Genomic DNA, 16,793 nt, shown 5'->3' with positions numbered 1-16,793 from the left:
TTTGGAGTTTGGTAAATTGCGAATTCGCAAGATTTCTGACTTCTATTAGAAACATGTTCACATTATTAAAAGTTATTCTGAAAATTGCTAATATGATTAAAATGGTCGATTTTTTCCAATTGCGAATCTGGATAAATTTTTCCAATGAAGAATCAAACCGTCACCTCTGAAAATTTGCTACAAATATATTCAAAATATTGTGAATGCTTTGAATATAATTGAAATATACTTATTCTAAAATGGACTTTGAAGCATACATTGACGACTTTTCCTTCATTGGCAATGGCTCTGAGGGATCTGTATATCGCATCGATGAAGACAATGCTATTAAAATATTAAAAAAACCAGACCAAATAACACTCGAAACTCAAAAAACAATATATGACGAACTTTCAAAGGAAGAAATCTGCTATATCATTCCATCATATGATGTCTTGTACATAAACGATTCATTCGGCTTAACAATGAAGTTTTTCCCTTACAATCTCGAAACATTAATTAACGAAGGAATTTCTATTAGAGATGCTTTGCACATCGCAAAACATATACTCTGCGGGTTGTATCAGCTTTACAGTCATGGTTACATTTGGTTGGATTGCAACCCAAGAAACATTCTCATGAGCGATAATATGATTCCTCAATTTACAGATATTGGCAATGCTTCTAAAGTTGACAATTCAAACGAACTCCAAGATATTGATAAAAACAAAACAATATGCACTCCACTTTACGCTGCACCAGAAGTAATACTTTACTATAAAGCTTCTTACAAGTCTGATATCTTCTCATGGGGCGTATTGCTTTACCAATTGTTGACTCAGAAATATGCTTTACTTAGTGAAGAATTCTATGATAGCGAATCAAATGACTATATCACTGAATACTTAAAATTCCAGGTTAACGTTGATTGCGCTGAATTTCAATGTCTTGATAAATTGACCAAGAGCGTCATCCTTGGATGCCTTTCTATGAATCCTTATGAAAGGATGTCCTTCAGTGACATATTTGGTAGCGGAATATTTGAAAAATACATTTAATTTCTGATTAATTTTTGTTATTTATTCTTTTTCTCTCTATTTGTAAATATATGTATCTTTATTTATAATTTTTTATTAAGTTACTTCATTTCTATTGTACTTTGGTTATTCACCTAAAGTGATTTTCTCATATTATAATAATCATTCGAATTATTTCGATGAATCTTTAACAAATTCACATGGTTTTGGATGGTTAATGTTCTAATCCAATATGTCACCGTATATAATAATAAAATATAATCTGCTGGATATTTTCAATGAAACAACTTTTGTTTCATGTTAACAGCAGTAACTTTCAATTACATGAGATAGGTATTTATTATTATAGAAACATTATCATTTATATATCGAATTAAGAAAAATAATTAAGAAAAATATAATGGTGGTGTACCTGTCTGTGCAGGTCTACGTCTTTCTTGAGGTACAGCTTCAAAAATGATTTCTTCTTTGCTTCCAGGGCCAGTATATCCATACTTTAAAATTGCTGCCTTATTATTACTAACATATCCATAGTTTGGAGCCGACCATACATTAACAAGCTTATTGTCATAATACCATTTAATTCCTTCATTAACCAATTGATGGGATCTTGTGATAAAATCTAAATTGTTATCTTCGACAAACTTTTCTACCATATCTTGACCAAAAATATAACCTTGACCTCTGAATGATTTTTCGTATCCTTTGAAATTTTCTATATCTGATGGGTCGCTCCAAGTAATGTCGGCCATTCATCCGGTTTTTGGTATATCGCAGACTCGATCTATTGTATTAATTTTTCTGATGTAAACAAGCTCGGGCGACAATCCACCGTGGATACTTAAAACTTTTCCATCAGTTAAAGCTGCAAGAGGTAAGCAATTAAATAACATATTAAACATCTCATATATCTGATTTCCAAAGAAGTGCTTCTGGCATTCATCAAAAAAGCCATAAACTGAATTAATGTTTTTATCTTCGTGGTTGCCTCTAAGAAGATAAATTCTGCCTGTTTTAATCTTCCAAGCTAACAAGTAGCATATTGTGTCAATTGAATAATAACCTCGGTCAACGTAATCGCCCATAAAAAGAAATTGGTTGTTTTCTTCACCTCCTGCTACTCTGAATAATTCAAAAAGATCTTCTAGCTGGCCATGAATATCACCGCAGAAAATGATTGGAGACTTAAGTTCTAATAAGTTACTTTCTGCCAAAATAATGTCCATAGATTTCTTTATTAGGCTAATGATCTGGTCTTGGCTAATAGGAATGGCGTTTTGGATATTATGAATAATCTCATCGACGTTTAGCTCTTCCATCTTTTATAAAAATGTAGTCATGACAAAATTTTCTTGTAGTCAAGAAAATACGTAGACCAGGTTCATCAGGGGTTAAAAATTTTTAACTTTATATATAAAAATATTGAATTAAACCCAATTGGGCTTTATGTGCAGCCTTAAGGGTGGCTTTCGAGCAAATTATCTCTTTTTAGCTCAAGCGAGATAACGAATAATTATCATTTTGGAATTCAAGGAATATGATGTTAATTTTAACAATTAAATTCTTCGTTTTCGTCTTAGTAAAACACCATCTCGACCACTATTTTTGGAACGACGATAGGTTCTATTTGGCCTGGTCGGGACCCATAAATATTCCAACAATTTTTAAAAATAAAACAAAAACAAAAATGGTAATAATCCAACTAAAGAATCATATGTTGGAACGGGTTCATGGTTTCAAAATGAATGAAAGCGTTATATTAACTGTAAACAATGTAGAAATACAAATAAATAAATATTTCGCTGTTGCAATTTCTCAAATGATTTACAATACTTATGTATTAGATAACAACACACTAAAGATCAATATCAAAACGAAAGTAGAATCACAAGAAACATATGAAGTGTTGAAAGAGATATTACAATATAATAAAACAGAATTTGAATGCAATGATACGATATCGAAAGATCTTTTTTACATCGGAAATAAACTTGGAATACAAGAACTGATTGATACATATAAAACACAGGTTCTCGACAAAATGGTTCTCGACAAAAATAACTGTATTCAATTACTCGATATTTATTTTGATATTTGTTCTGAGAGCAAAATATCAGAATGTGTTGATTTCATTTCTTCTCATTTCTACGAGATTGATCAAGATGATCTAAAATCAATTTCGAAGAAACTCGGATTTGATATCATTCAAAGTATTTTTAATAATGATAAACTATTAATCAAAGATGAGGATTCGATAGCAAATTTCATATTCTCTCTCATTAACGAAAGTGAAATTTTCTCACCACTCGTTGAATGCATTCATTTCGAATTTTGCAGTGAACAAGTCATCAATAAAAATCTTGTCATTAGTGATGAAAACAACTATTTCAATATTATCAAATCTCTTCATGATTCATTACTTAGATCAAGAAATAACAAATACGATCATACTCGTTATTTTATTCCAAGCGATTATCAAGGCGTTTACAAATATCTTGATGATCTTTCAAGAAAAGTTGATCTAACTTTATTTGAAACAGTATGTGAAGACATTCTAAATAAAAATGATAATGAAATTCGTAATAATATCTTATTCGAATCATGTGAAAAAGGAAATCTTACACTCGTTAAATCTCTGATTGAGCATGGCTGCGATAAAGAAGTTAAAAACAAAAATAATCTGACTCCACTCCATTTATCATCTTTTAATGGTCATCTTGAAGTTGTTAAATATCTTATCTCTAATGGAGCTGATAAAGAAGCAAAGGATGATGATGGATGTACTTCACTCATTAAAGCATCAGAAAATGGTCATCTTGAAGTTGTTAAATATCTTATCTCTAATGGAGCTGATAAAGAAGCAAAGGGTAATAATGGATGTACTCCACTCATTTCTGCATCAAGAGGAGGTCATCTTGAAATTGTTAAATATCTTATCTCTATTGGAGCTGATAAAGAAGCAAAGAATAAATATGGAGATAATCCACTCATTTCTGCATCAGAAAATGGTCATCTTGAAGTTGTTAAATATCTTATCTCTAATGGAGCTGATAAAGAAGCAAAGGTTAATAATGGATGTACTCCACTCATTTCTGCATCAAGAGGAGGTCATCTTGAAGTTGTTAAATATCTTATCTCTAATGGAGCTGATAAAGAAGCAAAGGATGATGATGGATGTACTTCACTCATTAAAGCATCAGAAAATGGTCATCTTGAAGTTGTTAAATATCTTATCTCTAATGGAGCTGATAAAGAAGCAAAGGGTAATAATGGATGTACTCCACTCATTTCTGCATCAAGAGGAGGTCATCTTGAAATTGTTAAATATCTTATCTCTATTGGAGCTGATAAAGAAGCAAAGAATAAATATGGAGATAATCCACTCATTTCTGCATCAGAAAATGGTCATCTTGAAGTTGTTAAATATCTTATCTCTAATGGAGCTGATAAAGAAGCAAAGGTTAATAATGGATGTACTCCACTCATTTCTGCATCAAGAGGAGGTCATCTTGAAATTGTTAAATATCTTATCTCTATTGGAGCTGATAAAGAAGCAAAGAATAAATATGGATGGACTCCACTCATTTGGGCATCATTAAGAGGTCATCTTGAAGTTGTTAAATATCTTATCTCTGTTGGAGCTGATAAAGAAGCAAAGGATAATGATGGATGGACTCCACTCATTTGGGCATCATATTATGGTTATCTTGAAGTTGTTAAATATCTTATCTCTAATGGAGCTGATAAAGAAGCAAAGGATAATAATGGATGGACTTCACTCATTAAAGCATCAGAAAATGGTCATCTTGAAGTTGTTAAATATCTTATCTCTAATGGAGCTGATAAAGAAGCAAAGGGTAATAATGGACAAACAGCAATGGATCTTGCAACAGGCAATGTAAAAAATTATCTAAAATCTTTATGAATGGTTTTCTTTCAAGTCCAAAAAAATAATAATAAAATAAAAAAATTAAAAAAAACTTTTATTTTTATTTTATTTTTCAGTTCTATTCAAAAATTGAATTCTAAAATGAGAATTATCGTTATCGACTTCATGTTGAATCGAATTTTTAGAGCTTCTTGGTTAAAGAAATCCAATTTTGAGCGTTGGCTCATCCTTGGGTAAACTGATGACGACTCAGCCATAGAATGGTTGACTTCTCCTCTCCTTTGAACACGTGACTTCTTGTTATTTTTATAAATATATAACATCTGAATGTGAAAATCAGAGATTTAAAGTGACTTATTTTTACTTTCACAATTATTTCAAGAGAATTAAAATATTCTGTGCCTATTCTGCTTTCCACGAGCCTTAGAACTCACAAATTCTGTAAAAATAATACTTAGAACTGTTGTTTATAATTATAGCACTATCACAATTTTGGGAATGAAAATTATCATAATTAATATTTTATAAAAATATAGTTTGAATTAACCAGAAAGAAGAGCACAGCCAGAAGTTCGTAGTAAATATAAATTAGATGTTTCTAGTGCGAGCTACATCCTTATCAAAAAAACATGCTGCACTTGGTAAAGATACGATAAAAATCTGATGATAATAAAGGACTCAAAGAGCTAAATTGTATGGGATGTCATTATGGATTGATTTTAGGATTTATCTTTTATATATTCATTATGACTATGTCATGACGAAATTTATTATATAATTAATTAGGGTTGTACAAACTGGCACACCTTTTTTGGCCAGCTGACACAATTTTTTTAAAAAACACATTAAAAAAGTCACTTTTTGCCCCATCTAATGAGATTTTTTTACAATTTTTTCCCCTTATTTTTCAATTTAGATATGATTTTAAGCTCTCCAAATTGAAGTTTACCTGATGTTTCTTAGTTTTTATGATAATAAAATGTTGCAAAGTTGAGTTTGGATTCAATAAATTTAAGAAAATTTTATTTTACAATGAAATTATAAGAAAGGATGTTTTTATCCTATGTCAAAGAGAATACATTTGTAGATCCCGACTTTTGACATGGTTGAAAATTCCAAAAAAAATTCAAAATTTAAAAAAAAATTAAAAAATATAAATTTCATGTTAAAAAATGATTTTTGAAATTTTTTGGAAAAATAGAATGTCATATTTTTATGTTTTATTGCTATTTTTTACGAAATCAATAAAATATTTGTTAATTTGGCTGAGATTATAAATAAAATCTTTCTAAATCTTGCAATTGATTGCTAAAATCTGTTTTATGTATTAATTGGCATTGAGATTCGTTATAAAAGAATGCGAATTATTTTGTATGAGTAAACGTATTTTGTAAAATTTCAAATTCTCTTCTCTCATTACTTACCTTAGATCTCTCGGCTTTTAGCTCTCAGATTTCGCTCATAGAACTCAGGTTTTAGTTATGTACTCATAGATGTATCATTACTGCCCGCAGATCTCTCATTACTACCTTACTAACCAGAGCTTAACTCTCCGACCTTACTAACCAGATCTTAACTCTCATTACTACCTTACTAACCAGATCTTAACTCTCATTACTACCTTACTAACCAGATCTTAACTCTCATTACTACCTTACTAACCAGATCTTAACTCTCATTACTACCTTACTCATCAGATATCTAATTATTTACATATGATAGTTAGTATGGGTTAGTCGTGTACGGAGGCACTGCGCACCTACTTACCCATTATATGTGAATTTGACACTTTACGAAACCGCTAACGTATATTTTACAACACAAACGACAACACTAACTTAACCTTAAATATTTACAAAACCGCCAACCATTTCACCTCACTAACGACTTCGCTAACGAACTCACTAATGAAAAAATAAACGTTCTCATAAATTTTCTTCTATATCTTCATTGTCAATGTTAACTCTATTGTAGTCATACTTGAAGTCATAAAGTTTCTCAAGTTTTGAAATGCATAGTCTTGTTAACTTACCTTCATCATCATAAGTTTTTATAAAACTACCATGACAATCTTTATACACAGTCAATGTATAGTCAACTGGTCTAGGATGAAGTGTAAAGAACAAGTTATGCTCAGGAAGGAAGAATAAATGTTTAAATGTATGTTTGTTATATTTTTCGATTTGTATGAGTTGCTTTTGTTCTGTCATTTATATAAAAATAAAATAAAAAATAAACTTAAAAATTAATGATATCACCACCCTCACACGTATGAAAACATAGCACAAAAATAAATTTAGGTGAAGTGGTGAGATCTCACCTGTTTTTTCACCTCTTTTTTCACCCTGTTGAATTCATTGCTTTATAACTCTCTTCCTTGGTTTCTTTTTAGTTGCTTTCTTCACGTCTGTCTCCAACTTGACTGTCTTTCTTCTTCGGCCGTAATGATACCAGTTACTTCCACCAGTCAATGGGTCAAATGGTCTTTCGTAAGGGTTTCCATACATTCCATAGGGACCATACGGAAGAACTACTGGTGGAGAAGAAACATTTTCTTTAGTTCCATCGACTCTATTTAAATGCATTGTTTCACCTTTCATCTGGTCATTAAAGTCTTTTGTGTGTTTTGCAAACTCATCGTTCTTTCCTAAAGCATTTTCTGACTCAGTCGCAACCAAATTGGATGCTTTATTTATGAGCCCTATTTTATTTAATCTTAACTTCTTTGCAACCCAGCCTCCAATCTTCCCTTTATTTGCATCTAATGTCTTCAAAACCCTTCCTCCACTCATTTTATTTACTGCGTCATAAGCTCCAAGTGCTTTTGCTCCAAATGCTAATGCTTTTGTTCCCATTGCGCCTAAAGCTGCCCAAGCTACCATTTACACCATATTAAAATCATCTCTCTTCAATATTATCTCATAAAAGTTCTCGTTACTGGAGAAAGTCAATGAAACATAAGCGTTCTCACCGCTTTGCGGTCTATCTAACTTCTTTCTTATCTCATCTATTCGCTTCAAAATGTCTGAACAATTGCTAACATCTTCTACAACAGTTATTTCATCATGAATGACCTTCAAGAACAAACTCATTTAATATGCTATTAAAATCATCTCAATAATGAGTCCATCCTTTCCATCTTTAGGTAGCACAACATCTTTCATTGAAGAAGGTTCAACAAGTCTTATGTTAAACTTACTGACAAAGTTTGTTATACTATAATGCTTCGGTGGCGAATACATATAGTTTGAAAGACATAATATAGATTCTTCAGCAAATTCACTTATACTGGATTTTATAATAATGTTTTCACGAGACCAAATGCCACCAATTGAAAAACTTGTAAGCAATCCTGCTGAACCTTCTACTGTAAACGTCGATGGTAACATTCCACGAAGGTCATCTATTGACATCTTTGAGTCACTGAATTTAAATATTTTCTTAAAGCAATCGTCATTGTCTAACCATGCAATAGCTTTGAAGTTTTCATTCGAATATACATCTGCTTCATTAAATGTAAATCCTGACTTCTTTGCAGAGACGACTTTAAAATCTATTGAGTTTGTTTCAAAATTATATGCTATGGTAACTTCTGAAGGTAATGGATGTCCTTCCGCAGTAAGTTGTTCTCTCACTACCGTTTGAAGCTTTGTGTTAAAAACTTTCATGTCCTCTCCTGTGTCTAGTTCACATACACAGCAACAGGAAAACTATCTTGCTTCTTTGTTTCATCATTATACCTCAAAACATTAAAGTTCTTCAATAATATTGTTCTTCCTGCTGGAATACTTCTAACTTGTCTTATTTCAATAGCTTTCTCACCTCCTACATACTCTACCCAGTGTCTTGGATATTCATAAGTATACTGACTTTCTTGAATTTTGGTAGGTTTCATCATAACGTGTTCATAGTATATCTTTATACTCTTGTTAGTTAGACTCGGTGTTATGTTCTGAATATTTCTGACTTGCATTTTTAATGGAGATAAAATGAAGCATTTAATACATGACGTAGATGAAGACATGAATGAAACACAGTAAAACTTAACTCTTCTCTCATTCTTCCTTTCAGTAAGGACTATGAGTTCTGTTCAAATGATGTTTATTTCTATTGTGGAAAGATGGGTTCAGGTAAGACATTTAACCTCATTCGTCATATACTCATAACAGAGCGTTTAGGAAACGACTCTTACTATGACCAAATCATTATATCAGCAACTTCAGACTCTATGGACTCAACAGCGAAAACATTTATGTCAAAAGTTCAAGCCTCTGTCGTTAAAGTTCCAGATAGAACTCATTGAATTTCTTCAACGTTACATTCGACGTAAGAGGAAATATTATGCTCGTTGAATTCATACAGTCAGGAATGCAAAAGACTTCTGAGGAGATGGAAAGAATTATTGACAAACACCACTTACGTCAGTACTCAGGAGTTTACGATATGAAACGACTGACAAACTACATTCTATCAAAACTTTCAAAATACCCCTTCAAAAATATCCTTCAAACACTCTGCTCGTTTGCGACGACTTCGCCGGAAAAGGTTTAGTTTCAAAGCCTGACTCACCATTAGCTAACATCATAACTAAAGTCAGACATTACCACTTAACTGTAGCAATACTTATGCAAACATGGAGGTTTTTAGCTTTAAACATAAAACGTCTCATAACTGACTTCGTTATCTTTCAAGGTTTCTCACGCTATGATATTGAACTCATTTGGAAACAGTCAGGTATAACATTACCTTTTGAAGAAATTTGGGAAGCATATAAGTCTCTCATCTCTCCTCGTTCATACCTTGAGATTCATATCATGACTAATACCATTAAAGTCAAAAATATTCCATGGGAACGACCAACATTGTTTTAAAGCTTAACCTTCAATTGACTGATGGTAAACAAATTCCATGCATCTCTGTCGCCATTTCTGTTAATATTTTTGCTGTCATTCATATCATCCACTTCCCCATCCGTTAGCTTTTGAGGATATGCGTTAGAATAGCTGTTCTTAAATGAAGGCTTTTCACCTTTGAGAGCATAAACTCTATAACTTTCTGCATACTTTATGTTTGAACCTCCTGAGCCATCATTGACATAAATTTTTATAGGCTTCCACCCTTTGTTCATGTTCCTGCTTCTTCCCTTAGCTCTTTTGTTCAGTAGTTCTACATCTTTATACACAGCACCTGTCTCAGTGAATTCAACAATATTTTCATTCGTTAGCTTTACATTCAAACCCTTGTCGAGTATATTGTTCATTTCATACATATAAAAGGTTTTTATTCTATATGAAATGAGAAGCAAATCCATCTTAGCTGGTGCCGTTAATGTTCCAATTGAACCAACATCAAATGTTGACTCACGAACGACAAACAATATTGTCATAAAGAACTATAGTTCAGAGTGTTTGAAAGAAAAAGAACCAGAACTTAAGTCGGTGAATTTAAACTCAGCTTCAAACGCTAACGCTACATCAGATGTTAAGTTAGAGTATCCACCACTGGACCAAATTCTTTCAAGAGAAGCCAACGACAACCCTTACACAAATGTTCAAACAAATCCTTCAGATAACGTAGACCATTACCTTCTTCAGTTATACCAAACTATCTTACTCAAAGACGATAAGAAGCTTTTGACAAATCTTATAAGCAAGAACCAAATAATTCTAACAAAGGAGGACCTTGAAAATGTTATATCACGAATAACAGGGAAACAATGTGTCATTGACTATCTCGACCCTGAAATCGAATGCTGTGGTCAAACTCCACTATTCATGAAAATAGGTAACATCCGCATCATTGAAACACCAGGAACTACAGGAGTTGAGTTTAAGTATAAATATTCGAACGAGTATACAAAACTTTCAACAGAATATAAACTTTGTTTGAAATATGTTTTAGTAAATTAAAGCAGTCAGGAGGGCTCTTTGAGCCCATCTTGGCGCTTTGCGCCGTCAGTCAAAAAAATTTCAAGTTAGCAATTTGTAATATCTATCCAAAACTTCTTCAACAGTATCGAACTCATCTTCATAATGCAAACCTAATCTTATTGACTTGGTGCAGTTTTCACTAACACAATATTTTTCTGTTCTCTTGACTGACATAACTAACTCATTTGTTTCATCAAACAGCAACAACCAAAGTTCATGACCTAATACATAACATTCATACTTTATATTTTTAGCTCTGAGTTCTCTTGTAAGCTGTTGCATTTAATATTTTCTAAAAAGTCAACTTCAACGTCATTCGCACTGGTGCCTTCAGTTCTACAGGCTCTCCTTGAAAGTCAACAAGTCTGAATTGCATGTCTTTCAAATTATGAGGACTAATGCGAACCATTTACCTAAATGAGTTGCTATGACAGGAACGTTTGGAATGAACATTGAATTGACTGCATAACAGAAGGATTTATATTCTACTGAACCTTTACTATTAACTCCTGAAATGCCTGTGACATTAGCTATTTTAGACTCAATGTATAAACAATTACCATAACATACGTATGGAACAGATTTCATCTCAATCGTTTTGTCAACACTTTTCAAAGGAAATGTCATATGGTATGCACCCAAAAGAAGTTGTACTCTATGACTCATTCTTGTATCTTAAACTCTTCTCGCTGCTGAACTTCAATGTTCCCTCAGAAGAGAGTTCGACATCTATGTTGTCAATAGTTTCTTCATTTATGAGAGTATTTATGACTCCAGCAATTTTATCTATTCTATACCCAGCTCTGTTAGGAAATGTTATAACACTTCTTTTGTCATCTATTTCAATCTCTATGAAATCTGTTTCATCTGTTATGACAAAAGTTGCGATAGTATTGAAGTCAACAACTCTGAAAGCAAGCGCTTCATTCTGAAGACCTAAGTTTGTTTGTAGCTTTACTGTCCCGTATTCGTTTGGGTCTGTACTTTGCAAATAGAACAACATTTTATTCTCATTAAAATATGACTATTGCTGCATATGCGTATGAAACAAATGAAGCAAGAAGAGCACATGAACTAGTAAACGAAAACTCAACTTTAACCATTGAAGGCAATGATTTAGTCATTGACGATGGAAAACTAAAAAAGTCATTGATTTCGATACTTTTAACACTTATGACCCATTCATTACAACAAGCAAGGTTCCCATCATAAATGATGGAACGGTGCAATATATAAATTCTACAGTAGATGCCTCATTAGTGAAAGTATTAAATGTTCTCATTGAATTGTTAAAGAGCTTTCGATTTGACGACAACATTAAATGCCTAAAGAATTTAGTCATGAATGAGAAACAAATTCTCGGCGTTGCTGGTAGCAGTAATGATGTACACCTTATGACATTAGAATATTATAACGAACATAAAGATGAACTGAAAGGAGAGAAGGGTGACACCGGACCTCAAGGACCACAAGGAATACAAGGAATACAAGGAATACAAGGACCTCAAGGCGAGAACGGTTTGGATGGTGAAGATGGAAAGGATGGAAAAACTGCTAAATCATGGATATGGAACCTTATAAATACTGGTTTAACAGCTGCTTCATATGGAGTTCTTCAATACCAAATCGGAAAGATATGGGCAGTACTTAGTGAAGAAGTTTTAAATGACGTTAAAAATGCTTTGAACTTCATTTCAAATGGTTCTGATACTATTAAAACTTTATCTGGTTGGATGCAAGAAACAAGGAGTCAAATAGATACTGTAAGACGTATAGCAAACAATGCACGTACGGGATTGGATACTTTACGAGAAGCACAAAATACACTAAAGGAAGCAAATGATATTCTTGGCTCAGTATCAGACATGCATGAAGATTGGCTTAAAGGTATTGACAAATCTTTAAAAAATCACAGTCAGTCTATTGCTGACTACAAGAAAAGTATAGATTTTTTGCATAGTGCTATGGACGTACATGATGGAAGCATAAGGAACTTACTTAATGCTAACAATAACTTACCAGGAACTATTAAAGCATTTATAAAGTCCTTTGTAAAACCTGGTGCTCTAACATTTAGGTCTTTGAGAGCAAGAGCATTGAAGTCAAGAGATGCAGAAACTCCAACAGAACCTACAGAAGGAACTGAAACAACAGAAACTCCAGAAGAACCACCAAAACCAACGGCAAATGAAATATTGTTCGAATATTTTCCAAGATACTCTGTCCTCATTGCATACATTCAAGAAATACTTAAGAAAGCAGACTTGACTTTAGGAGATGATGAAAGTTCTGTATATCTTTCGTTCCAGTTTCAACTAGCAGAACTTTTGAGACAGATATGCTTAATGTATGACAACATCTCTGATTTCACAAGATATGATGACGACCATGACCCCGAACACGGTGAAGAAGAAGTTTTACAAACATCCATTAAGACAGGAAAGGTTTTAACTCAAAGTCTCATTATTGACACCAAAGATGGCGAAGTGGACGTTCTTCAAAAGCTGAAGAAAAATACTTCTTCGGGAGGTGGTGGTAGGCATGAACTTGAAATAAATGAGATAGAAGAGAAATTAGCCGAAAAAGCAGACAAAAACCATGTTCATTATATAAGTTCAGACGAACAGATTATAACGGACTACCATGGATATTTAACACGAACTGAAGAAGAAGTGAAGACGGAAGATGTTAATGAAAGAAGATATAAATTCATTCGTGCTAAAGGTTATGACATACACTGTACTGTACAATATGACACAGGTAAAGCACCAGAAGCATTTGGTTATAACGATGAAATCTATGCCTCTACTTTCAATGTTAACGGTGTATTAGTTGAACCAAGATTTACTTTGAGAGTTAAGTCAAAAATAACGTCTGAAGATGCTATTAAAAGTAAAGCTGACAAAGTTGAACTCGAAGCAATGAACAAAGTTTTGAAATCTCATAAACACAACATCTCCGATATAAATGAACTTCAAGCTACATTAGACAGTAAAGCCGACAAGAACCATACACATGAATCCTTCACTACTGTTAGAGCAGACGACATAATATTGAACTATACCCTTGGTTCAAGTGCACCTTTAGAGAATCCAAGTACAAGCGTAAAAGATACACTAAACTCCTTAAATAGTAAATGTATGAACATTGAAGGTCATGTCAGAAACTTTGAAACATATGAACTACCAGCAATGTTAGATAAGAAAGCTGACAAAGAACATACACATAAATCCTTCACTACTGTTAGAGCAGACGACATAATATTGAACTATGATTTGGGTTCAAGTGCACCTTTAGAGAATCCGAGTACAAGCGTAAAAGATACTCTTAACAATTTAGATAACAGTTGCAGGAATATCGAAGATCATGCCAGAAACTTTGAAGCATATGAACTACCAACAATGTTAGATAAGAAAGCCGACAAGAACCATACACATGAAGAATTTCAAACAATCAGGATTAAAGAAATTAAGGCATGCATTGAAGAAGTAACAAAAACAGGAAGAAACGGTGCAACTGTACATGAACAAAGAATTTATCCTCCTACTTTTCCTAATGGTTTAATAACAAACAATATAAATATTGTAGATGGCAAAAGATTTATAATTTAACATAACTCACTACACTACTGAAGACCATAACCATAACATACTCGGCATCATAAACCGCTTCATAAGAACGCTCAGAGATTTAAACCAAGAGCGAGACTTTACCGAAGAAACAATGAAACATTTTCTCGAAGTATATAATTCCTCAACACATTCTACAACAGGACATACACCAAATTCAATGACACAACAACAAGAAGAAAAGTATATACAAAAGAAACGAAGCCAAACACAAAATATCAGAAATTCAACACAATTTACCCTCATTCCTGGTACAAAGGTTCGTGTAGTTCTTGACGACAAACCGTTGACAAAGAAACGTTTAAGGTTAAGTAGAAACTATTATATCGTAGACTCTACGCAAGGTAATGGATATCTTATAAAAGCTGCCGACGACTCTATTGCGTTTTATCCTCGACATAAATTAGTCGAAAGTAGTAATGGCAAACTTGCTGAAACCATTGACGAAGCAAAGCGAGGAGTGGTTATTGAAATACTTGGCTACAACATAAACGATGACACTTATAAAGTAAGATATGAAGGAGGCGTTGAAGATGTTATACCATCTAAGAACTTGAGAGAGTCAAAGTCAACACATCTGGGACCATTAGAGCGGGAGTACTGGAAAGACAAAAATAAGCCAGAAAGAATAAGAAAATTCTTCTAAACTTTTTCATTAGATGTAAATCAGACAAAATAATTTTTAGGTGAAGAGGTGAGATCTCACCTGTTTTTTCACCTCTTTTTTCACCCTCATGAAAATTCATGAATTTCCTTAAGATAGAAAAATAAAGTTAGTTTTATTTTTATTTATTTTTTTATTTTGTGTAAAAGATATGATTTCAACAATCAGCACAACAACAATTCAAACAACTACAGCACCAAACTCGCTAGTCATGAATCCTACGTCAATGTTGGTAGAGATGAAAAGCTTTATTCCTTCTTCATATACTTTTGAAACAGAAATCCAGAAGATAAAGCAAGAACTTTTAACAAGTAATTTAGACTGTAGTGCGAAAGATGAAACAAATGAACAGTATCTTTATGAAATGGAGGACCTCATCGACCATTTGCCTAAACTACCTGAAATTCAGCAGCAAAAACTAACTATTCCTGAATTCGACGAAATTGAAGTCAAAGCAACTGACTCAGTAGAAATTAAGAAATTCATACGAAAGGTAAATTATGAATTCCTTGGTTTTCATTGCAACCATAAAGTTATGGACAAAGATTGCGACATGGTTTATAAAAATATTTCTGACCTTTACAAATCTGGGGAGTTTAAGACATACGATAACTTTGTTTCATTAGTTGCAAAATGTGTATGGCAGATAAGAGATAAAGATAGAAGAGGTAAAGTATGGAATGAACAGATAAAACCAGCAGCTTTTGAGTTAAAGAAAACCATTGACGCCTTAGTTGTTCTAGCTGGTTTTATTTCAATGTATAACGCAAAAACGATGCCGCAATGTTCAAAATGTAAAGCAGCAATAAGAAAATATAACTACTCAGTCAAAGAGATAGAAAGAATGCGAAACGACTATGCAGACTTAAAGAAAGAAGCAGAAAAGCCAGCAGAAGATAAAATGGATATGTTGACATTTCTTAATAAAAACTATCCAACAGCAGAAGATTTCCTTCTGTCTGACGTCAAGAAGAAATATAAAGAAACCTTCGGCATTGTTAAAACTTTTGATATCCTCAGCGAAGAAATAGAAGCTACGAAATTGTTTAGGATTTCAAATATACATCGTACAATTCATGTAAAACGCTTGTGAAAAAAGAGGTGAAAAAACAGGTGAGATCTCACCTCTTCACCTCAATTATATTTTTGGTCAAAGCTTCCACGAGAGAAAAGATTCCTCATTCGCTAAGGATTCCAAAAATGAAAAAATCATTGATTTCGGCTGAGAAAAAACAGCAAAACCCTTCTTCCACGGGAACAAAGAAATAAAGAAGAAATAAGGAAAAATAAAGTAAATTTTTTATTGATTCCCGTGGAAGATAGAGCACTTTTATGACACTTTTTATTCACGACAAACAAGACAAACAAAGAAAATAAGAAAATACGGCGCTGTCGCGGTTCGAACCACAGACCCTGACCCCTCCATAACACCACCTTAGACCACTGTGCTACGTAGCCTGTCGACACCACCTTAGACCACTGTGCTACGTAGCCTGTCGACATAAGATTTTATAAATTGCATATTTGACGTAAATTTATTTCCATCTGGCTTCCCACCGCATAAGATATTCATACGTGTTTGTAAGACATTCATTAAACTTCTTTTCTATTGCATCTAATCTTGCGTTATTTTTTTCAATAACTTGTCTGTATTCTTCATCATTG

At 33.0% G+C, this 16,793-nt stretch overlaps 8 protein-coding genes and 3 pseudogenes across 11 annotated transcripts, besides 2 other annotated features; 6 read left to right on the top strand and 5 right to left on the bottom strand.

The window, feature by feature from the left end:
* Window positions 1–239: 239 nt before the first annotated feature.
* On the top strand, window positions 240–837 carry TVAGG3_0105780 (protein serine/threonine kinase protein; the record flags this gene model as incomplete). Its single annotated transcript, XM_001292584.1, has 1 exon — window positions 240–837. A coding segment is annotated over one exon (598 nt), but the record flags the coding sequence as incomplete, so codon positions are not given.
* A 565-nt stretch (window positions 838–1,402) lies between these two features.
* TVAGG3_0105770 (phosphoprotein phosphatase protein) lies at window positions 1,403–1,768 on the bottom strand (the record flags this gene model as incomplete). Its single annotated transcript, XM_001286738.2, has 1 exon — window positions 1,403–1,768. The coding sequence occupies one exon, from the start codon at window positions 1,766–1,768 to the stop codon at window positions 1,403–1,405; it is 366 nt and encodes a 121-aa protein (XP_001286739.2).
* Window positions 1,769–2,682: 914 nt separating this feature from the next.
* On the top strand, window positions 2,683–4,968 carry TVAGG3_0105760 (annotated as a pseudogene). The gene has a single exon: window positions 2,915–4,941. A coding segment is annotated over exon 1 (2,027 nt).
* A 1,657-nt stretch (window positions 4,969–6,625) lies between these two features.
* Window positions 6,626–7,259: a terminal%2Cinverted (terminal inverted repeat of Maverick-1C transposon ID:TVAGG3_0105590).
* Window positions 6,626–16,793: part of a mobile genetic element that runs on past the window's edge.
* Window positions 7,260–7,787, bottom strand: TVAGG3_0105750 (protein of unknown function, DUF4107 family; the record flags this gene model as incomplete). The annotated part of the gene is made up of 1 exon (XM_001292061.1): window positions 7,260–7,787. One exon carries the CDS (start codon window positions 7,785–7,787, stop codon window positions 7,260–7,262), a length of 528 nt encoding a protein of 175 aa, XP_001292062.1.
* TVAGG3_0105740 lies at window positions 7,998–8,878 on the bottom strand (annotated as a pseudogene). Its single transcript has one exon. A coding segment is annotated over exon 1 (881 nt).
* Window positions 9,773–10,174, bottom strand: TVAGG3_0105730 (uncharacterized protein; the record flags this gene model as incomplete). Its single annotated transcript, XM_051222946.1, has 1 exon — window positions 9,773–10,174. The coding sequence occupies one exon, from the start codon at window positions 10,172–10,174 to the stop codon at window positions 9,773–9,775; it is 402 nt and encodes a 133-aa protein (XP_051107932.1).
* On the top strand, window positions 10,200–10,814 carry TVAGG3_0105720 (uncharacterized protein; the record flags this gene model as incomplete). Its single annotated transcript, XM_051222945.1, has 1 exon — window positions 10,200–10,814. One exon carries the CDS (start codon window positions 10,200–10,202, stop codon window positions 10,812–10,814), a length of 615 nt encoding a protein of 204 aa, XP_051107931.1.
* Window positions 11,095–11,838, bottom strand: TVAGG3_0105710 (annotated as a pseudogene). The gene has a single exon. A coding segment is annotated over exon 1 (744 nt).
* On the top strand, window positions 12,914–14,446 carry TVAGG3_0105700 (keratin-associated protein family; the record flags this gene model as incomplete). Its single annotated transcript, XM_001294514.1, has 1 exon — window positions 12,914–14,446. A coding segment is annotated over one exon (1,533 nt), but the record flags the coding sequence as incomplete, so codon positions are not given.
* TVAGG3_0105690 (integrase core domain containing protein family) lies at window positions 14,559–15,110 on the top strand (the record flags this gene model as incomplete). The annotated part of the gene is made up of 1 exon (XM_051222944.1): window positions 14,559–15,110. One exon carries the CDS (start codon window positions 14,559–14,561, stop codon window positions 15,108–15,110), a length of 552 nt encoding a protein of 183 aa, XP_051107930.1.
* On the top strand, window positions 15,280–16,221 carry TVAGG3_0105680 (organellar and viral DNA polymerase type B; the record flags this gene model as incomplete). Its single annotated transcript, XM_051222943.1, has 1 exon — window positions 15,280–16,221. The coding sequence occupies one exon, from the start codon at window positions 15,280–15,282 to the stop codon at window positions 16,219–16,221; it is 942 nt and encodes a 313-aa protein (XP_051107929.1).

The sequence above is a fragment of the Trichomonas vaginalis genome, chromosome IV, assembly GCF_026262505.1.
Source record: "Trichomonas vaginalis G3 chromosome IV, whole genome shotgun sequence".
In the NCBI taxonomy this organism is placed as follows: Eukaryota; Parabasalia; order Trichomonadida; family Trichomonadidae; genus Trichomonas; species Trichomonas vaginalis.
Note: the sequence above shows the minus strand (reverse complement) of the source record. Positions and strands in the feature narration are given on the sequence as shown.